At 45.2% G+C, this 23639-nt stretch overlaps 1 protein-coding gene across 1 annotated transcript in view; it reads right to left on the minus strand.

Moving 5' to 3' along the window:
* The window catches only part of LOC140205437 (glycogen [starch] synthase, muscle-like), a 91681-nt gene that overhangs the window by 15042 nt on the left and 53000 nt on the right, over positions 1–23639 (minus strand). The window contains exons 9-14 of the mRNA XM_072273038.1: positions 19953–20012; positions 16741–16819; positions 15791–15904; positions 9996–10122; positions 1629–1724; positions 1164–1327 (exon numbers count right to left, since the gene is read on the minus strand). Of these exons, the coding sequence (XP_072129139.1) occupies positions 1164–1327; positions 1629–1724; positions 9996–10122; positions 15791–15904; positions 16741–16819; positions 19953–20012 (640 nt within the window). The remainder of the gene's footprint in view (positions 1–1163; positions 1328–1628; positions 1725–9995; positions 10123–15790; positions 15905–16740; positions 16820–19952; positions 20013–23639) is intronic.

The raw sequence follows: 23639 nt of genomic DNA on the forward strand, positions 1-23639 counted from the left end.
AATCTTCAGAGGCAAATTTAGAAGCCAAAACTTTGGAAATATAACTAACAGTGTAGACAACACATACAGACTTCAGGTGAATCAGAGGTGATGCATGGCAGAATGGGATGGAAAACTGACAATTAGTGGGATAATAACAGGGTGCAGGGACAGCAGATATCTGGGAGGGTGTTACTCAGAGCATTGAAAAAGCTGCTGCAAAAGTCACAGAGATCCTTGGCTCTCGTCAATGGAACCGTTTCCATTCCTCTCCTTCTGAACCAGTCTCCATGTCCCACAAATTCATAAACCTTCATAGATCCATACAAGAATATACCAAGGTCTTGTCCCTTCTCCTTTACTCCTTTGTCAAATAGTGCAAGCTGAATCATCTGCAGCTCAGCATCAGTAAGACAAAGGAGATGGTGATGGACTTTGGGAAGAGTAAGCCTGCACAGCTCCCTGTTACCACTGATGCTGAAGACCTACAAGACAGGATATATGAGGTCATTCTTACCCTTGTCCATTAAGCTCTATAATGAGTCAACCTATAGCCAGGGAAGTGATGACCCCCTCCTGTTAGAGGTAACATTTTTAAATTTTTTCTTACTTCTCCTCTAATATGTGTATATCTGTACACTTGTAACACTGCTGTGACACTGCAATTTCCTTTGGGATCAATAAAGTATCTACCTATCCTAATACAGTGGTCCCCTTCCTTGGCCATCGGAAGGGAATGGCCATCGGCAGAAAGCATATGAAAAGTAATCTTCTCAATATGGATCCATTCTCCCATGGAGGTCAGATCCTGATGCAGCTCAATCTTCTTAACTAAAAGGTGACAGCTCTCACGAACCAGTCCACCATCTATCAGGTCTCTGCAGCACTTCCTGCAGATCCCATTGATGGGACTGAGCATGAACCCACATTGGACCCACATCTCATTGTTACCCATTACAAAAGGGGCTAGTCAAGCTTCTCCAATTGTAAACATTGACACTTGAGGGACTCAAGAAACTGCAGAGGGAAATGGGCATCAGCTGACTGGCTTTGTAACTAATTCCTGACCTAGCCTTATGTCGAATCTTGTGAAGATAAGCAGCCTCCCATTGTCACTGGTGAGATGACTGTGGGGGAACTCTCCCTGTGTACTTCTACACGGTTCTCTTCAAAGCTCTTCTTACCCGGCCAAGGTAGTTCCAATCCAGCAGATCAGAGAGGCGCTCAGTTCGATTTCGCTGGATGATTCTCTGGCGGCGGGACTGTTGACAGAAGCTGTACAAAAACGAGGTGAGCTGATTGCAGCACTCCTCCGGACTCTTAAAGCGGCGATCCAAGATGTAGATCCCTGGGAGAGAAAGATCAGTACATTCAATACAACTTACTTCCCATGCAAAACCATGGGCATTTCCGGTTGCTTTGGAATTCTAAAGCAGCCTTGGTCAGTGCCCATTGATGACATTGCTGAGAGTTTCATTTGGGGTCTGTCCCACTCCCACGTTTGATCAGATTAATTGACCAAACCTAAATATTGTCTACAAGCACCTGATTTCGAGGAGAGGGATGCCAGGGCTAAAGGACCAGAAACGAGGAGGGCGGGGTGACCTTATCTGATTGCGGCTCAGACAGCATCGATCACTGATCCTCACCGTATACTGAAGGGTTTGTGATGTGTTCCTCCATGAAGCAGCCGAAACCAGAGAGGTTAGTGGAGACACTGGGAATTCCCAGCACTGTGCATTCGGCTAGAAGAGGAAAAAGCACTCAGAGGCAGATCAAACACAACACAACAAGCACTAAACATGGGGCATCCCACACCCTTCGTACCTCCGCAGTCCCTGGTGTCGCCATTTCTGGAATACATAGAACTATACAAAATTCAAAGTTCAAAGTAAATTTATTATCAAAGTACATATATGTCACCATATACAACGCTGAGTTTCAATTTCTTGTGGGCATTCTCAATAAATCTCTGGAATAATAAGCACAACAGAATCAATGGAAGACCCACCCAACCAGGAAATTTCAAGCACAGTGTTCAAGGATATTTTCAAACTCTCACTGCTACAGGCAGCAGTTCCTGTTGTAGCATGGGTCGAAATCACCGGAGAGACAGAGTCACTGGTAGATACAAAGCAGCACACATAAAAGTTGCTGGTGAATGCAGCAGGCCAGGCAGCATCTCTAGGAAGAGGTGCAGTCGACGTTTCAGGCCGAGACCCTGACGAAGGGTCTCGGCCTGAAACGTCGACTGCACCTCTTCCTAGAGATGCTGCCTGGCCTGCGGCGTTCACCGGCAACTTTTATGTGTGTTGCTTGAATTTCCAGCATTTGCAGAATTCCTGTTGTTTACGTAGATACAAAGGAGCTTCTTTATTCAACACAACAAGGTACAGCAGGCACCATACGGACGGAGACGCTTTCAGTAGAAAGGTCTGCTAGCCCAATGTGGGCTCGATATTTATATGCTAAACACAAAGGCAATCGCTACTTAAAAAGTTATAGACAATGCATAGACAATGCTTCCTATTGAAGCTACATACAAAATATCACACCATCCTTTCCTTCCGACGCCAACATGTCGGGGTTGGCATCCACAGCCTTTAGGAATGCAAGTTAAATCCACAATACATTTATTTGGCATTTTACGAGCTAACATAGAAGACAATTAATATTTATAAAGTATAGATAATGCTGTCTTCGAAACTACAGCATCTGGTCAAACTATGGTGCCAGAAGCATCTGGTATTCACACCTTTTTAGGAAGCGCATTGTTGTGAACTCAACCCACAGTACTTTGTCAAATAGAAGTCTGGTGGCCAAAGTCATTTAAGTGTAAGTGAATCATCTACTAAAAACTCACTCTAACAGTTCCCACTTGCGAGCTGTCTTAATGACTATCACCCAGTAGCACTCATATCTACAGTGATGAAATTTTTTGAGAGGTTGGTCATGACTAAACTGAACTCCTGCCTCAGCAAGGACCTGGATCCATTGCAATTTGCCTATCACCACAATAGATCAACGGCAGACACAATCTCAATGGCTCTTCACATGGCCTTAGACCACCTGGACAACACAAACACCTATGTCAGAATGCTGTTCATTGACTGTAGCTCAGAATTTAACACCATCATTCCCGCAATCCTGATTGAGAAGTTACAGAACCTCGGCCTCTGTACCTCCCTCTGCAATTGGATTCTCGACTTCATAACTGAAAGAACACAATCTGTGTGAATTGGTGATAACATCTCCTCCTTGCTGACGATCAACACTGGTGCACCTCAGGGGTGTGTGCTTAGCCCACTGCTCTACTTTCTATATACCCATGACTGTGTGGCTAGGCATAGCTCAAATACCATCTATAAATTTGCTGATGATACAACCATTATAGCTAGAATCTCAGATGGAGACGAGAGGGCGTACAGGAGTGAGATATGCCAACTAGTGGAGTGGTGCCGCAGCAACAACCTTGCACTCAACATCAATAAGACGAAAGAGCTGATTGTGGACTTCAGGAAGGGCAAGACAAAGGAACACATACCAATCCTCATAGAGGGATCAGAAGTGGAGAGAGTGAGCAGTTTCAAGTTCCTGAGTGTCAAGATTTCTGAGGACCTAACTTGGTCCCAATATATGGATGCAGTTATAAGGAAGGCAAGACTTCATTAGGAGTTTGAAGAGATTTGGTATGTCAACAAATACACTCAAAAACTTCTATAGATGTACCGTGCAGAGCATTCTGACAGGCTGCATCACTGGTATGGAGGGGTTACTGCACAGGACCGAAAGAAGCTGCAGAAGGTTGTAAACTTAGTCGGCTCCATCTTGGGTACTAGCCTACAAAGTACCCAGGACATCTTCAAGGAGCGGAGTCTCAGAAAGGCAGCGTCCATTATTAAGGACCCCCAGCACCCAGAACATGCCCTTTTCTCATTGTTACCATCAGGTAGAAGGTACAGAAGCCTGAAGACACACACTTAGCAATTCAGGAACAGCTTCTTCCTCTCTGCCATCCGATTCCTAAATGGACATTGAACCCATGAACAGTACCTCACTTTTTAAATATATATTATTTCTCATTTTTTGCACAAATTTAATCTATTCAATACAAGTATACTGCAATTTATTTATTTATTTATTTATTTATTATTATTATTTTTCTTCTATATTATGTATTGTATTGAACTGCTGCTGCTAAGTCAACAAATTTCACATGCAAGCTGGTGATTATAAACCTGATTCTGATTCTGACCAGGGCATTCAGCCAGAATACAAAAAGCAGAAATAATAATAATAATAAACAAATAAGCAATAAATATTGAGAACATGAGATGAAGAGTCCTTGAAAGGGAGTCCATAGGTTGTGGGATCATTTCAATGATGGGGTGAGTGAAGTTATCCCCTGTGGATCAACAGCCTGATGGTTGAGGGCTAATAACTATTCCTGAAGCTGGTGGTGTGGGTCCTGAGCTCCTGTACAGCACTGAAACAGGCCCCTCTTGCCACCTTATCTGTGCCAACCACGATCCCTGAATGTTCATGTGTAAGTCTCAATGCCTCTTAACTATTGTTCTGAAATCTGCTTTAGCAGCCTCCTCAGTCAAAAGTGTTCCAGGCACAAACCTCTCTCTGCACAAAAACATCTCACCCTTAAAACCTCCCCCCATCACCTCAAACTTTTGTCTTCCAATATTCAACATTTCCACCCTCAGAAAAAGACCATCTACCCTCCCTGTGCCTCTCATCATTTTATAGCTTTATCAAGATGCCCCTGAGCCTTCATCACTCCAGAGAACATACCAGAAGCCTGTCTAACCTATTGACTTCCAGACCTGTATCGCTATACAGGGCAGTTGTACTGTGTGCAGGAACCTCATCCATCCCAAACAGACGGAAATTTCCGGAGCTCAGTTCATCGTCTGTACTGATCTGAACATGAGGAGCTGTAACCAGTCCCCATCATTGTTTAAGGGCCTGAATATCATTGCAGGATCAACCTTGCCAACCAGCTCTTTTTAATAATATCATGAGCCTATGCTGGGGAATGAGCATTGGGGTATTAGGAAGCCCTTGTTAGGACAGAGATCTGTCTAGGTAGCCTGAAGAGCAGATCCACATAGAGAATGCGGACCTTAAGCTGAAAGGAGCAATCAATTCCACACTCCCAGTATTTATTTATTGATTGAGCTACAGTGCAGAATAGGTCCTTCTGGCCTTTCGAGCTGCACCATCCAGTAGCCCCCCACCCCCACAATTTAACGCAAGCCTAATCACAGAACAATTTACAATGACTAATTAACCTACCAACCGGAGGAAACACACAGGGTGAAGGGGAGAACGTACAAACTCCTTACAGGCAGAGGCGGGAATTGAACCTGGGCCGCCGGTACTGTAAAGCGTTGCACTAACCACTATGCTACCTTGCTGCCATTCACACAGTCCCAGTCACAAGGATGATAAAGAGTCTGTGATGTGGAAAATGGAAATTGTGCTGTGCATCACTTAATTTATTCAAAGTTTCAAAGTACAATTATTATCAAAGAATGTATAAATTGTACAACCTTAAGATTTGTTTGTCACAAAGCAAGAAATCCGAAAGAACCTAATTTTAAAAATAAAATAAAGACCAACACCCAAAGTGCGAGAAAAGGGGGAAAAAACACAAATCATGCAAACAACAGAAGCGAGGAACAACATTCCGAACCAAAATGAGTCCTTAGGTCCGAACCCCAGAGCAGCCCAGTGTCAGTTCATCATGTTAGCAGGTATGGAGCACAGCAGCCAGGGTAATCTTCATAGCCTCAGCACCACGGAGAGAGGAATGAACATCATGGGAGAGCAAGAAAATCCAGCTCTCGCCTCTGATCCTGACATCCTGTCTTTCCAGTCTATCTGGGCCAGTGTTTAAATTGTCTAAACTGCGTATCATACCTCGTACTAGGACCCGGGCACCACTGCAGCGAAAGACTCCGGGCCTAGACCATGCCACCCAGCAACTTGCTCCGGGCCCAGATTTCACCATCCAGTCCAAACACTGAAGATTGTTGAGCCATAGGAAAATTCAGGGTTAAGAGGATGAGACAAGAAAGTAGACTGAAGGACAAATGTTGAATGAGTGAAGATCTTCCTGAAAGGTAGAAAATGCTTGAGGAGCATATGGCCCGCTCCTGCTTCTAAAGTTCATACTTAAAGTTACTGAAGAGGATCTGAGTGCTGTTGTAATGAGAATGGGGTGTCTCTGTGCCAGGGACTCCGGTTCAATCCTGTCCTATGGTGCTGTCTGTTATGACTTTACGTGTTCTCCCTGTGACCATGTGAGTTTCCACTGGTGATCAAGTTGCCTCGAACATCCCAAAGATATGCGAGTTAGCATGTTCATTGGTCTCTGTAATAGCCCCTGGTGCGTAGGTGAAAGGTAGAATTTAGGGTGAGAATGTGCGGAGAAAGGAAATTGGCATGGACGTAGGATGGGAGGTGTTGAGGTGTGTGGAGTGTCCAGGGAGGGGTAGCACCTCTGCTGAATGGCTTGTTGTGCCCGTTCTAGGGCACCTCACTCACCTTTGGTCCCCACTGGACACAGCTCTCACCCGTGGTTCCAAGTAGCTGTTAGGATTCGACAGCTGCCATGCTCCGGCACACCACTTTGACAGGCACGTTAAACCAGGCGGGGGTAGCTGGGGGGCCTCGTACCTCGGTGAGACAGGGACATGCCCGTCCTAGCGTGCAAAGTCAGGTCCGGTGGGCTGGGTGGCTGAGATCAACAGGGAGATCCCAACTGCCAGGAAGACGGTTCTGCAATGGTTTGTGGAGAGCGAAGGGCACGACAAGGCGCAGAAGACGACGCGGTCATCCACCGTAACCAAGGAAGACCCTAGTTGTGACGACTACCAATACCACTGGACCTGGACTTCTGAGGTCAAAAGAGTGGAACTGCCCCAGTGCAACGGCTTTTCAACTTTAAACACTCTTCTCCCAAAGGAATCCTATCATCATGGGACACGACAGACGACCACCAGGATGGAGGAATGTGGTCAACACAGCACTGGTGGGCTGACAGGCCTGCTCCAACACCCTGTCTGTTCGTCTGTGCAACTGGATCCCTGATGTAATCACCTACATATCTCAGTCAGTGTGTGGGCACGTCGCCAAGTGGTTAAGACATTGGACTAGCGACCTGAAGATTATGAGTTCGAGTCCGAGGCAACGTGTTGTGTCCTTGAGCAAGGCACTTAATCACACACTGCTCTGCGACGACACTGGTGCCAAGCCCAATGGGTCCTAATGCCCTTCCCTTGGACAACATTGGTGTCATGGAGAGGGGAGACTTGCAGCATGGGCAACTGCTGGTCTTCCATACAACCTTGCCCAGGCCTGCGCCCTGGAGAGTGAAGACTTTCCAGGCGCAGATCCATGATCTCGCAAGACTAACGGATGCCTTTAGTATTTAATCTCAGTCAGTGCGGATTAGTAACATCTCCTCCACAATAACCATCAGCACAGGTGCACCACAAGCCTGTGTGCTTAGCCCCCTGCTCTAACTTTAAATTCCTTGGTGTTATCATATCAGAGGATCTGATCTGGTACCAGTGCTTAAGTACCATCACAAGGAAGACACAGCAGTGCCTTAACTTTATTAAAACTTTGTGTACATTCAGCATGTCACCTAAAATTTTGACTAATTTCTATGGGTGTACCTTGGAGAGTATCCTTACTGATTGCTTCACAGCCTTGTATGGAAACACCAATGCACAGGAACAGAAACATCTACAGAAAGTGGTGGATACGGCCCAGTCAATCGTGGCACTATTGAACACATTTACAAGGAGCGCTGTCACAAGAAAGCAGCATCCATTATCAAGGAACCCCACCACCCATGTCATGTTCTCTGCTCGCTGCTCCCATTGGGAAGGAGGTCCAGGAGTCTTAGGTCCCACACCACCAAGTTCAGGAACAGTTATTATCCTACACTCATCAGGCTCCTGAATTGATGTGGATAACTTCACTTATCAAATCTGAACTACTTCCACAGCCCACAGACTCACTTTCAGGAACTCTACAACTCCTTTTGTCGGTAACATTTAAATATTTATTATTTCCACAATTTGCATTCTTTTGCACATTGGTTGTTTGTCGTCTTTATGTACAGCTTTTCATATGTTCTATTGTATTTCTTTATTTTCTTGTAAATGCCTTCAAGAAAATGAATTTCAAGGTAGTATATGGTGACATATACTGTAGGTACTTCGATACTAAATTTATAGTGATCTTGTTATACAAATAATTTTAAATAAATGTAATTGTAATTCAAATAAAGGAGCAAGGGTGAAATAAGGAGGGAAAATAATTGAATAATAAGACAGAGAAATAAAAGAACTCCCCCTTCAACCTGAAGCAGGAGTCACACCCCAAAGGGACAAGACTTCACATTAATCAGGGACAGGGGAGTTACTGCATAAAGCTGGAAGAGGAAAGTGCGGTTTGAAAAGCCTCCTTCAGTCATCTGTTTAGACCATCTGTGCCATCAGCTTCTGTATGTTTCAAACAGGAGTGCTTTGCTGCACTCATTAGAAGTTACTTTTGGCCTGTGCAGTAGCTAAGTCAATATGACTTATTATCCTTGTCAGCAGTCTGGTTCCTGTGGCAGTCAGTAACTCCCTCACTGGCAAGTGTGACATGTTGAACTTCAGGAGGTCAAATGTAAATAGACAGTGCACTGATAATGGCAGGATCCTCATTGTTGATGTGCAGAAGATCTTGGGCTCCAAGTCCAGGTACTGTCTCCGGAAAGCCATCTCACCTGTGAAGCGGCAATTCCAGCTCAAACATGAGTCACTGGCAGATGGTTGGCAGCTGTGGCAGGCTTGAATGCTATCACCTCTTACAAAGTGGAACCAAGCAACACGAGAGACAACAGAGCTCAATGCCTTCCATGCTCACTATGACCATCAAAACATGGAGGAACCTTCATGAACTCTCACAGCGCCCAGTGACCCTGTGATTTCATTCTCTGAGGCTGACATGAGAGCATCTTTCAGGAGGGTGAACCCATGGAAAGCATGCAGCCCAGACGGGGTGCCTGGTTGATCAAATGGCTGGAGTGTTCATCGGTATCTTTAACCTCTCGTCTCAGCAGTCTGAGGTACCCCACCTGCTTCAAGCAGGCTTCAGTTACTGGTGCCCAAGAAGAATGTGGAAGCCTGCCTCAATGACTATCGTCAATAGCACCTACATCCACAGTTATGAAGTGTTCTGACTGGTTGGTGATGAAACATATCAACTTTTGCCTGAGAAGTAAGTTGGATCCACTCCAATTTGCCTACTGTCACAACAGGTCCACAGCAGACGCCATTTCATTGGCTCTTCACTCAACTCTGGAACATCTGGACAGCAAAGATGCATACGTCAGGATGCTCTTTATTGACTACAGCTCAGCATTCCATACCATCACCCCCTCAAAACTAATCAATAAGCTCCAAGACCTTGGCGTCAATACTTCCTTGTAAAATGGATCCTGGATTTCCCCACTTGCGGACCCCAGTCAGTTCAGATTGGCAACAAAATCTCTCCCACAATCTCCATCAGAACAGGTGCACCACGAGGCTGTGTGCTTAGCCCACTGCTCTACTCACTTTATACTAAAGACTGTGAGGCTAAGCACAGCTCCAAGGCCATATTTAAGTTTACTGATGACACTACTGTGGTCAGCTGAATAAAAAGGTGGTGATGAATCATATAGGAGGGAGATTGAAGATATGGCTGAGTGGTGGGAGGGGCAAGTTTGGGGAAAATGAGCAGGCAGGTTGTCTACACAGAGTTGGGTGGGTGCCTTGAATATTTTGCCGGGAGGGGAGGGTGCTGGAGGCAATACAAATGAGGCATTCAAAAAGTTCTTAGAAAGGTGCAGGAAAAAGCAAGATATAGACGTTATGTAGAGAGGAAATAAGTTCAGTCCACTTGCTCAGATACATCCACTCCACCTAGTTCCAAGTGCGAGTGCTGATTCCTTCACTCACCTGGCGTGTAACCCCAAGGCTCATAGTACGAGGGAAAGACTCCCAAATGACAACCACGTACAAACTCCTCATAGTCAAGTGGAAGCAGTGGGCTGGTGGATGACAGGAACTCTGGATGGAAGATCACCTGGACAACACAAGCCTTGTTACTTTTGCTCCTCCCAAAGTGAAAACCCATCACCTGATCGTGCCTCCAGAATGCAGAGGAAATGATATATTGCTGGGAGAGTGGCACAGAGGGTAAGATAGATACGTGGATTTTCTCTTCGCCCCACACCAAACCCTCCAGTCTCAAACCTTGCACCTTGGATAATGCAGCTTTCTCAGTACATACCCTCCAGCTACAGGCAGTCACATGGCCCAAGCTGTGTACGTCGTGCTAGGTAGATAGAGGAGGGTTTTTGTTTCACTCCTACCTGGGTCCCCTCACACAACTCCATTGCTACTCCCCGCACTCATGCAGATCTCAATATCTTCATCACTTTTGCATCCTAATTCCCCGCTCGCTCCTTCACACAGTTCATCCCCAACTTCTCCCCTTTCCCTGTCTCCATCTCATGGGCTAGCTATCAACATCCCCAGCACGCCCGCATAACTCCCACAAAGTACCTTGACTTTATTTCCTCCCACACCATCTCCACTGAACTATTCCATTCTCTCAGCTCCTCCATCCCTGTCACATCGGCTTTGATCTCAAGATTTACTGCACAGATGCCTCAGTGAAATTTTTCTCCTTCCTGAAGCATGGCTTCCTTCTAATATAGTGGAGAGAGTTCTTGTCTGCATCTCAACCATTTCCAACACCTCCAATCTCACTGCTCCTTTTTCTGGACAGAGTGAGACAAAGAATCCCAGTTCTCACCTTTCAACCGCACCAGCCTCCACACATACTACGCATTAGTTAGTTAGTTACTGCCTGTTACACTGCTGGAGTTTAGGACAGAAGCCGCCAAATATGCACCAGATCCCACTTACAGACTGACCCCTTAATTAAATGTGTCACATTCTGGGGTTGATCTCTATGGCCACAGCCAGTAACTCCAGTTGGGAGATGTTCACCACGAAACAGCTGTGATCAGATTGGACATGCCTTCCTGCTCTCTATTTCACAACTCTCACGTTCTTTTGTCTCTCTTCTCATTCTCCAACTGTTCCCATTCAGTCCCTGACCGGTAACCATGGTTACAGCTCACCCACACATCACCCCAGTTTCACCCTCTCAGCAACGCCCCTCCCCCACCCTTCCTGCTGTTTAACGAGCTCTGACAAAGGGTTAATTGCTTCTCTTCCCACAGATGCTGCCTGATCTACCGAGTCTTCCCTGCATATTATGCTTTTCTCTGAGATTTCCAGCACCTGCAGTTTCACTGGTTTGCATGATTACTGCATGTTGCACCTTGAAGTGAGATGACTGTCAGGAAGCGTCTAGCTTCTGACCCATATTCCAGAATATTCCGGGACAGGGGTCATTCTGCACACTACAGATCACTAGGCGCCTTTAGATTGTGCGTAGCAGGAGAGACATTTGGAAAAAAAAGTGAACGGTGGGTGGCTGAGACACTCTGGATGCCACAGGTTACTGGGAGCTGTTGGATTGTGCATAGCGGGAGCGAGATTTAAAAAAGTAGTAAGCAGCAGCAGTTGGGACAGTCAATGTGCCACATATCATGGGGTAATTAGGCACTTGGCAAGGGCCAATAATAAGAATTGGGTTTAAGTGGAGTGACGATTGTGGGAGCGGTCATAGTGGGAATGGGCTAGTGTTAGAGTGGGAAGTTTAGACTTTAACTCATAGAGGCTACGGCTGTAGGTAGATTTCTTCGTTTAATTTTTCTTTCTATTTCATCGCACAGCCAGAGCAGTGGGGGTGCCAGGCTGGATAGTGGAATGCTCCTCTTGTGGGATGTAGGAAAGTAGGGAGACCTCCAGTGTCACTGATGACTAACCACACTGACAAGACGTGCATCCAGCTGCAGCTTCTTACAGACCTTGTTAAGGAATTGGAATGAGAGCTGGATGGACAAGAGATCATTTGGGAGGCAAAGGGATAGGTTGACAGGCGATACAGGAAGGTAGTTACACTGAAGGTGCAGGACACAGGTAAATGGCTGAGTATCAGAAGGGGGAAAGGGGATAGGCAGTTAGTGCAGGGTACCCATGTGGCCAGTCCACTCCACTCAATAGAAGGTATACCACTTTGGAGACTGTTGAGAAGGATAACCTAGCAGAGGAAAGCCACAAAGGTCAGACCTCTGGCACTGAATCTGGCTCTGGGGCTCAGAAGGGAAGGTTGGGGGGGGGGGGTGCAGGGAGAGGAGGCGAGCTGTAGTGATGGGGGATTCATTGGTTAGGGGAATAGACAGGAGGTTATGAGGATGAGAACAAGATTCCTGGATAGTATGTTGCCTCCCGAGTGCCAGGATCAGAGACACCTCGATTGAGTCCATAGTGTTCTTAAGTTGGAGGGTGAACAGCGGACAATGTCAGTATCAATGACATTGGTAAGAAGAGTGGAGGTCCTGCAAAATGAGATTAGATAAAGTTTAGATGCCAAGATAAAGTTCAGACCTCCAGGGCTGTGATCTCAGGATTGCTACCCATAGAACTTGCCAGGGAGGCCAGGAATAGGACAATCCAGTTCAACACATAGCTAAGGAGCTGGTGCAGGAGGGAGGGCTTCAGACTTTTGGATTGTTGGGTTCCCTTCCAGGGAAGGTGGGACCTTTACAGAAGCGACAGTTTGCACTCGAACCAGAGAAGGGCAAATATCCTTACAGGTAGGTTTGCTAGTACTGCACTAGTTGGTCTAAACTAGAGTCGCAGGGGGATGGAAAGCAGAACGCCAGAGCAGATAGTGGAGTGGTCGTGAAAAAAGATGTGGAAAAAGTTTGCATACAAAGACAGGAATCAAAAGGTTGAGCAAAGAGTATTGTACGAAAGGCAGATGGTCTTAGAGAATGGATCAGCACGTGTAATTATGGCACTGATGTCATTAGTGAGACTTGTGCAGGCTAGGCAGGACTGGCCGCTCAATTTTTCAGGGTTCCATTGTTTTTTCGACATGGTAGAGCAGGAAGGGGGAGTGGAGGCAATACTAGGCTATATGGGTGGAAGTGAGGAAGAAGAAAGAGATGGCCATGTTAATGGGATTATATTCTAGACCATCCAATAGTCAGCGAGATTTATTACAGCAAATTTGTAGAGAGATTGCAGACTGTTGTAAGAAACATAAGGTTGTGATAGTAGGTGATTTTAACTTTCCACATATTGACTGGGAATCCCATACTGTAAAAGGGCTGGATGGGATAGAGATGGTTAAATACGTTCAGGAAAGTTTCCTTAATCAAACTTCAGTGTTTGCAACTAGAGAGAGCGTGATACTGGACCTCCTACTAAGGAACAAGACAGGTCAGGTGACAGGAGTGTGTGTGAGGGAACATTTTCGATTTATTGATCATAATGCCATTAGTTTCACCGTAATTATAAAGAAGGATCAGTCTGGTCTTTGAGTTGAGATTCTAAATTGAGAAAAGCCAATTTTGATGGTATCAGAAAGGGTCTGGCAAGTGTGGATCGGGACAGATTGCATACTGGGAAAGCTATACTTGGTAAGAGCACAGGCAAGGAGAAGAGGTTTGGGGAACCTTGAGTTTCAGGAGATATTGATGCCCTGTTTAAAAAGAAGGTGGTATAGGTAGGAATGAACAAATGGGGAACCTGAGGAGGAGAATAAGAAACTCACTTAAGAAGGAAATCAGAAGGGTTAAAAAAGGTACAAGGTTGCTCCAGCAGACAAACTGAATGAGAATCCAAAGGGTTTCTATAGATATATTAAATACAAAAATAAAGCAAGAGACAAAATTGGTCCTTTTGAAAATCAGAGTAGCCATCTATGCATGGAGCCAAGAGAGATGGAGAAGATCTCAAATGGACTTATTGCATCTTTATTTACACAGGAAACAGACACAGAGTTTATAGAAGTGAGGCAAAATAGTAATGAGACAATGGACCTTATATGGACTACAGAGGAAGAGATGTTTGCTGTGTTGAAGGAAATTAGGATGGATAAATCCCAGGGATTGTCAATGTGTTGCCTTAGAACTTATGGGAGGCTAGTACAGAAATTGTAGGGGTGCTGGCAGAGGTATTTAAAATGTCCTTTGCCATGGATGAGCTACTGGAGGATTGGAGTTTAGTTGTTTAAGAATGGATCTAAGAATAAAATGGGAAATTATAGACCAATAAGCCTGACATCAGTATTAGGTAAGTTATTGGAAGGTGTCTTAAGGGACCAGGTATACAATTAGTTGGATAGACAGTGACTGATTAGGGATAGTCAACATGAATTTGTGCATGGCAGGTCATGTCTAAGCAGTCTTCCAGAGTTTTTTTGAGGAAGTGTCAGGAAAGTTGATGAAAGAACGGCAATGGATGGATTTTAGCAAGGCCTCTGCCAAGGTCCCGCCTGAGAGGTTAGTCAAGAAGATTCAGTTGTTTGGCATTCAGGATGAGGTAGGAAATTGTATCATAAATTGGCTTAGTGGGAGAAATCAGAGGGTGGTAGTAGATGGTTGCCTCTCTGACTGGATGCCTATCACTAGTAGAGTGCCACAGGGATCAGTGCTGGGTCCGTTGTTGTTTGTCATCTACATCAACGATCTGGATGATAATGCGGATCAGCAAATTTGCAGATGACACTGAGATTGAGGGTGCAATGGAGAGTGAGGAAGATTATCAAAGCTTGAAGCGGGACCTAGACCAGCTGGAAAAAAATGGGCTGAACAATGGCAGATGAACTTAATACAGATAAGTATGAGGTGTTGCACTTTGGGAGGCCCAACTAGGGTACGGCTTACACAGGGAGTGGTAGAACAGAGGGATTTGGGAGTACAGATCCACAATTCTTTGAAAGTGGAAGATAAGGTTGCAAATAGAGCTTTTGGCTCTTTGGTCTTCATAAATCAAAGTATTGAGTACAGGAGTAGGGATGTTATCTTGAAGTTGTATAAGATGTTGGTGAGGCCTAATTTGGAGTATTGTGCACAGTTCTTATCACCTACAGGAAAAATAACAATAAGATGGAAAAAGTGCAGAGAAAATTTACAAGGATATTGAGGACCTAACTTATAGTGAAAGGTTGAACAGATTCGGACTTTATTCCCTGGAGCGTAGGAGAATGAGGGAAGATTTGATAGAGGTGTACAAAATTAAGAAGGATATAGATAGGATAAATGCAATCAGGCTTTTTCTATTGAGGTTAGGTGAGACTAGAACTAGAAGTCATGGGTTAAGGGTGAAAGGTGAAATGTTTAAGGGGAACATGAGGGAGATCTTCTTCACTCAGAGGGTGGCAAGAGTGTGGAACAAGCTGCCAGTGGAAGCGGGTTTGATTTCAACAGTTGGGAGAAACTTGGATAGGTACTACATAGATGGAAAGGATACTTAGGGCTATGTGGGGCTGAGGAGGGGTGAACATGATCAGCTGCAATTGAATGGCTGAACAGACTCAATGAGCCAAATGGCCTAATTCTGCTCCTATGTCTTATGGTCTGGGTTCAGGTTGGTGGGATTAGGCAGCATCAATGTTCGGCAGGAACTAGATTGGCCGAATGGCCTGTTTCTGTGCTGTAGTGTTCTATGTCTTTATGAATCAGGAAGCGCGTGTCTCTTCCACGATCCACTCTCCACTGCCATTTTGCTTCCCTTACAGAAAACCAGAGAATATTCACTCAGACATTCTATGCCGTGAATGCCAAGCCCATATCGAGTCCGTCAGCACCAGCCAGGGTTCTCACCTTTACCCGGTCGTTGGGGTGGTTAAACAAACCAATGCGTCGAATGGTGTTCAGGATCGGATCAGTGGCATCATCCAACATGTTGTGAGTGCAGATGGGAGGCAGCGAGTGTCGCTGGAGAGTACAACAAGATTAGATTTATAGCTGACACCTTCAGATCTGGCAGAAGCAAAATATAAAACAATAACTCTCCGGGGAGAGGCGGCCATGCTGCTCCCTGAGCAGTAGCACAGTCCCCCTGGATTGAGGAGGACTTGTTCTGTCTCTGATGGGCCAGAGATGTACTTCTTTCACTCTATTTCCCAGAGCGTCTGTATGCCCTTAACACATGGACTTGGTGCTCAGGGCCATCCTGAATACTCCTCTGTTTTGTGCAGTTGAGAGCCAGGGATTCCCAAAATTTGGTAGGAAGATCACCTTTTCCAAGGAGGTTTTGGGGAATGTCCTTGACTTTTTCCTGCTGCCCACCCGATAAATCCCTTGGGCCAGGACTCAGAGTAGAGTCTGATGTTGGCATGTAATAGTTCCATTTAATATCAGATAAATGTACGCAATATACATCCTGAAATTCCTGTTCTTCGCAGACATCCACAAAAACGGAAGAGTGCCCCAAAGAATGAGTGGCAGTTGAAATGTTAAAACCCCAAAGCCCCCCCACTCCCACCTCCCATGCACAAGCAGCAGCAAAGCAATGAGCATCTCTCACCCCCCACCCACTTCTGCAAAAAAGCATCAGCCCCCTCCACCCACTAAGCATGCCCCCAATAAAGAGCACGATCTACAGTACAACAAACACTAATTGTTCACCCAACAATTTGACATGCCACAGGAATTGCTCTACTTTATTCTCCAACCATAGCAGGTACAGTGTATCTCAAGGCAAGTTTCATCCACCTATTGAAGCTCCCCAGTTCACTCCCTCCCCTTACCTTTGAGTGGAGCACTCTCACCTGGGTAGAAAACAATGCTCGTTTCATCATGGTGATATCTTCCCGGTCAATCAGCCTGCTCATATTTGGTAACTCCCCTCTGCACTCGAACAGAAATGGATTTGGTTTAAGAAAACCAGTCAGTTCCAAAGCTGCTCTTCGGTTAAAGCATTACATTCCAATTTACTCCATCCCCACCATACAGACAGTGTTAACTACACAAAATCAATATCCTTTGATTCAGGAAAATTCGTATTTGACAACTCTGCGCAATATCACTGGCATATGTCGTGAAATTTGCTGTTATGCAATAGCAGTACATTTGCAGGACGTTCCACTACTTGGGTTGGCCCCATGTCACAGCAGGTAGAGCACCTGTCTCACAGCTCCAGAGACCTGGGATGGATTCCGACCTCAGGTGTGGAGTCAGACCTCTGTGGAGTCTGCACTCTCCCCTGGACTACATGGGTTTCTCCCTGGTGCACTGATTTCCTCCCATATTCTAAACGTCGGCGGAGAAATCCGCTGGTGTCCACAAAACGGAGTTTATATGCACATGTAACAGGTTAGGAGAGATTGCTCTGAAAGCTGGCATAGATATGATGGACTGAATGGTCATAGGAAGTGACAAATGAACTACCTTGCACTGCTGATTTGCTTGGTCCCAACATAACCAGTAGATGAGGCCACAAAGACTTTCTTCAGTGATCCAGTGCAACAGCCCATTGAGTTTGGCAGGCTGACCACATGTGGACCTCACACCACTTGGTGAACACTGGACCAGATTCTTGATTGTGAAGATCACCACCATGCAGTTCTGATGCAGTCACGAAGCGTCCACCATCCTTCTACCTCCATACACGCTGCCTGACCTGCCGAGTTTGAGCACCCACCCACCCATGCTTCCCAAAGCCTGTTCTTCAACTTACCTAAAGCACGCTTGGAATGGTCATCTTAGCAACCAACTTAGCAACTTAGCTGCAGCAACCAATGTGTGTGGAATTCAATCAATAAAATTAATATTAACTAATTATTGTCTTCAAAATATTGGCTGTAATTCCAGTGCATGAAAAACTTGAGTAAAATAGATGATCTCTCTTTATTTTACCAACTGTTTAAGCCACAGTTGAGAACTTTACAGCAGGTTTTTGCCAAGAGAAATAGAAATATTAGTAATAAGATACAAGAACTTTTAATTATTGGCAGATCCTTTGACATATAAGTTTTATAAAAACTAACTTCTCTTCAGAGGATGAAAAGCCTTTGAGGATGTTTTGATCTAAACCCAAAGCCATCGCTAAATTGAAGCTTAACTTAGCTCCACCTGCTTTGTTTTCATTGGATACGGACCAGGGGCAAGGGTCATTCCATGTATGTCAGGTGATAGCTATGTCGCTGTGCATTCATCAAGAGATTACTCATCTGTGATGTATAACTGAAAGCTGGATAACGCAGGTTACCTACGACCATGTGCCGAGAATAATCATCTCTGTATGATTCACGATATTAGTTCATTCCAGACCTATAAGACCATAAGACACAGGAGGAGAATAGACCATTCAGCCCATCAAGTCTGCTGGGAGAGGGAAGCACCAGAGAGACATTCTGTATTGATCAATAAACCAATTGTTTGGAATCAATTGACCTTGCCTGGTGTCTGCACTCACATCACCAATCACGCCCTGGCACTCTTTCTCTGCCATCTGTCCCACACCCCTCCCAAGCCACTCCACCCTCACCATTCCCAACATCCTTTGCTCCAACTTGCTCTCTGTTCCACATTAACAAATGCAGTACTGTGCAAAGGTCTCAGGCATACTAGCGATATATATGTGTCTAAGACTTTTGCACAGTAATGTACAGGGTAGCAAGAACATATGAGATATCAGTAAAATATAGTCACAGAAAAAAAACATAGTCCAAGACCATGAATGTTGCAGTGGTTTGCAGTCGAACACAATATGCCTTGTCTTCTGCTGAGTGAACACTGGGGGGCAGCATTGACTCCAGCTTCGATGTCGCACCACACCACCCCGGCACTGCAGTGGAGAATAACAACTCCAACCCCTCTCCCCCGGGAAGCTGTAAACAGGCAACACCGCAGTTTGAGGCCTAGACCGCGCTACGACTGAGGTCAGTAAATCAGTGAATCGGACTTGCAGCATTTCACACTAACAATGTCCAACAGGCTCTTGTTATCACAAGGAGAACAACTAAGACTGCACATTGCCTTTGGAGACCAAATCCTCTGACGCAGGCAGCAACATGATCTGCAGCAAGTCCAGCTCGGGCTGATCCTCATTCCGGAGGAAGGATGTGATTGTACAGGAAAGGCTGCCACAGAGTTTTGCCAGAATGTTGTCTGTGATGGAACATTCAGTAATAAGGGAGACTGGATGGGCCAGGTTTCTCCTTGGAGTGGAGGAGGAGGGAGGGCGGAATGGTGGTTTGTCATAGAGGTAGTCAATATTATGCGGGGCACAGATAGGATGGATAGTGAGAAATCTTCCCCATATGTGCCTTATGAAAACAGGTTGAGTGAACTCGGCCTTTTTTCCTTGGAGCGACGGAGGATGAGAGGTGACCTGATAGAGGTGTGTAAGATGATGAGAGGCATTGATCGTGTGGACGGTCAGAGGCTTTTTCCAAGGGCTGAAATGGCTAGCGTGAGAGGGCACAGTTTTAAGGTGCTTGGAAATAGGTACAGAGGAGATGTCAGGGGTCATTATTATTTTTTAAATTTTTATTTATTTATTTACGCAGCGAGTGGTGAGTGCGTAGAATGGGCTGCTGGCAACAGTGGTGGAGACAGAAATGATAGGGTCTTTTAAGAGACTCCTGGACAGGTACATAGAGCTCAGAAAAATAGAGGGCTAGGGGTAACCCTAGGTAATTTCTAAGGTAAGGACATGTTCGGCACAGCTTTGTGGGTCGAAGGGCCTGTATTGTGCTGTAGGTTTTCTATGTTTCTATGTACAGGGCATTAGCTTACAGTGAAAAGAAGGGAAGTTAGAGTAAGTCGGAGAATTACCAAGAGGTGAATGCAGATTGAAACTCGCTGGTGGAGACAGATCAACACACATACATGAAATACATATATCTGGATGAGTACTTGAATTGACAAGGAAAAACTAGCTGGCAAATCTTCCCAGGTTGAGTCACTTTTGCTCCTCTGTGCCCTGATCACAAACACCCCACCTCTAAAGTGACCCTCCAAAACAGCCAGTACTTACACCAGCAGCGATTCGTACAACTTCTTTCCAAAATTCTCCTTCACTGAATTTGCTGTGTCCCTGCAGGAGGAGAGAGAGACAGTTATCCAGCTGTGGTAGAACAGAGCATACTCAGTATATGTGAGTGGTAGAGGTGGCTACAATTATAATAATTTAAAGACAGTTGGATGGGTATGCAGAATGCCCATAAAAGGTATTCATTCTCCCTTGGAAGTTTTCATGTTTTATTGTTTTACAATGTTGAATCACAGTGGATTTAATTTGGCTTTTCTGACACTGAGCAACAGAAAAGACTCTTTCGTGTCAAAGCGAAAACAAATTTGTCTAAATTGATTACAATCATTAAACACAAAATAATTGATTGCATAATTTTTAATCTCTCCCTCTTCCAATGTAGAGTGCACCCCCGCTTCAAAACATCCACCATTATCCCTGAACCTAAAAAGACCAGAGTAACATGTCTGAACGACTGGTGTCCTGTCACACTCACCTCAATAATAAGCAAATGCTTTGAGAGGCTGGTCAAGGACTATGTCTGCAGCTTGCTGCCACCCACACTGGACCCCCTACAATTCACCTACCAACACAACCGATCGACAGATGACGCAATAGCCACAGTTCTATACACCACCCTTACACATCTGGAGAAGAGGGATGCTTATGTGAGAATGCTGTTCTTGGACTGCGGTTCAGCATTTAACACCATAATTCCCTCCAGGGGAAGAAGCTCAGAGACCTCGGCCTTCACCCTGCCTTGGGTAGCTGGATCCTGGACTTCCTGTCAGATCGCCGGCAGGTGGTAAGAGTGGGCTCCCTCACCTCTGCCCCTCTGACCCTCAACACAGGTGCCCCTCAGGACTGTGTACTAAGCCCTCTGCTTTACTCTCTGACTGTGTTGTCACCCACAGCTCCAATCTGCTAATTAAATTTGATGACTACACTACACTGATTGGCCTAATCTCAAGTAGTAATGAGGCAGCCTACAGTGAGTAAGTCATCACCCTGACACAGTGGTGTCAAGAAAACAGCCTCTCCCTCAACATCGCAAAAACGAAGGAGCTGGTTGTGGACTACAGGAGGACCGGAGACAGGCTAACCCCTATAGACATCAATGGATCTGGGGTTGAGAGGGTGAACAGCCTTAAGTTCCTCAGCATAAACATCACCGAGGATCTCACGTGGTCTATACATTCTGGCTGTGTGGTGAAAAAGGCATAACAGTGCTTCTTTCACCTCAGACAGTTGAAGAAGTTTAGTATGGCCCCCCAGATTCTAAGAACTTTCTATAGGGGCATGATTGCTCATCACTGCCTGGTATGGGAACTGTACTTCCCTCAATCACGGGACTCTGCAGAGAGTGGTGCGGACAGCCCAGCGCATCTGTAGATGTGAACTCCCCACTATTCAGGATATTTACAAAGACAGGTGTGTAAAATGGGCCCGAAGGATCATTGGGGACCTGAGTCACCCCAACCACAAACTGTTCCAGCTGCTACCATCAGGGAAACAGTACCGCAGCTTAAAAGCCAGGATCAACAGGCTCCGGGACAGCTTCTTCCACCAGGCCATCAGACTGATTAATTCATGCTGACACAACTGTATTTCTATGTTATATTATCTATCCTCTTGTATATAATATTTATTACAAATTACTATAATTGCACATTTGAACGGAGACATAACATAAAGATTTTTACTCCTCACGTATATGAAGGATGTAAGTGTAACCCTCAGCCTCGGCTAGCACGTGTTCGTCCAGGGGAAAACAACTTCTGGCCCGCCAAACTGAGAAATCTCGTTTGTGTGGATGCTGCATGATGTGTTGCCCAGTTACAAATCCACACCGCAAAAAATCAAACTGTACACAATATGCGATTAAACAATTGATCTTTATAATTCTTAATTTGACTATGTGGTTAGCAAAGAAACAAAAAAAAAAGAAAAGGGCCCATTCTCGTCTAACAGTCTATTGGGCATCGTTGGAGTTCACTGTTCGTTCATTTGTTCCCGTCGACCTCGAAGCGTAGCCGGCTCTCGGACCCTCGCTCCTCAGTCCACTCCTTCCGGTGGTCTTCCGACTCTCTCCATTCGCGTCCTCTTCCTGCATCGCTCCCCGACGAAAAACCGCGAAAAACCTGGCTCCCAGACACACAAGAAAAGACAACATTTCTCCCATTGGATAACTTACATTCCAAAGCCCCGTTATCTCCTGTGTAGCTTTGGCTTTATGTCTGGGGTCATTGTCTTGCTGGAAAACAAATCTCCCAAGTTGCAGTTCTCTAGCAGACTGCATATGGTTTCCCTCCAGGATCTCCCTGTATTTTCCACATTCATTTTGCCCTCTACCTTCACAAGCCTTCCAGGGCCTGCTGCAGTGAAGCATCCCACAGCATGATGCAGCCACCACCATGCTTCACGGTAGGGATGGTGTGTTTTGACGATGTGCAGTGTTTGACTACACCAAAAATAGCATTTAGTCTGATGGCCAAAAAGCTCAATTTTGGTCTCATCAGACAATAGACCCTTCTTCCAGCTGACTTCAGAGACTCCCACGTGCCTTCTGGCAAACTCTAGCCGAGATCTCATGTGAGTTGTATTTTTTAAAAAAACAGTTGCTTTCTCTTTGCCACTCTCCCATAAAGCTGTAACTAGTGAAGCACCCAGCAGTTGTTGTCTGCACAGTCTTTCCCATCTCAGCCACTGAAGCTTGTAACTCCACCACAGTTGTCACAGGTCTCTTTGTGTCCCTCACTGGTGCCCTTCTTGCACGGTCACTCAGTTTTTGAGGACGGCCTGCTCTACGCAGATTCACAGCTCTGCCATATTCTTTCCATTTCTTGATGATTGACTTCACTGTACTCCAAGGGATATTCAGTGACTCGGAAATTTTCTTGCATCCATCTCCTGACTTGTGCTTTTCAATAAACTTTTCATGGAATTGCTTGGAGTGTTCTTTTGTCTTCATGGCGTAGTTTTTGCCAGGATACTGACTCACCAGCAGTTCGACCTTCTTATTCCTCTGACTTTTAATGGTGGTTGGCAGTCCAATTTAAAGGTGCATTACTGCCACCAACTGGACTGGAGTGTGGTGTAGAGAGTTGGGAAATAAAACCCCTACTAGTTCTTTATCAAATGAAAACTAAATTATTCCAGAAAGTCCTATAGATTGTAAATAATGAAAGACAATATTGTGAATTAAATTAAGGTCACTTCCGTAACTTAGTAAGGTCTTTAAATGAAAACTATCAACCTCCAAGGATAGTAGTGAATCCTGTATTTGATGTCTTTCAACCTTATATGCTTCACATTGTAAAAGAACCTGTTCAACTGTTTCATAATGATGGAAAAACCTACACATCCTAGAGTGATGTTTCCCAACAAGATACAAGGAATAATTAAGCATAGGATGCCCAATTCTAAGTCGAGTCAATACATTCCTTCCCCTCTTGTTTTACCCCTTTCTCCTATCAACCCAACAGTTTTATGGATTCTGTAAAGATGTCTCCCCTTATGCTCAATATCCCACAGGTTTTGCCATAATCCCTTAATTCTTAGCCCCACCAACCACTTAGCTTCTGAATTGCTGAGTGGAATGTCTATATCCACAGCTGACAGCATTTTTGGCCAGTCAATCAACCCACTCATTCCCCTCAATACCTCTATGTGCAGGAACCCATAAGAAGCAGG

This window comes from Mobula birostris, chromosome 11 (assembly GCF_030028105.1).
Source record: "Mobula birostris isolate sMobBir1 chromosome 11, sMobBir1.hap1, whole genome shotgun sequence".
In the NCBI taxonomy this organism is placed as follows: Eukaryota; Metazoa; Chordata; class Chondrichthyes; order Myliobatiformes; family Myliobatidae; genus Mobula; species Mobula birostris.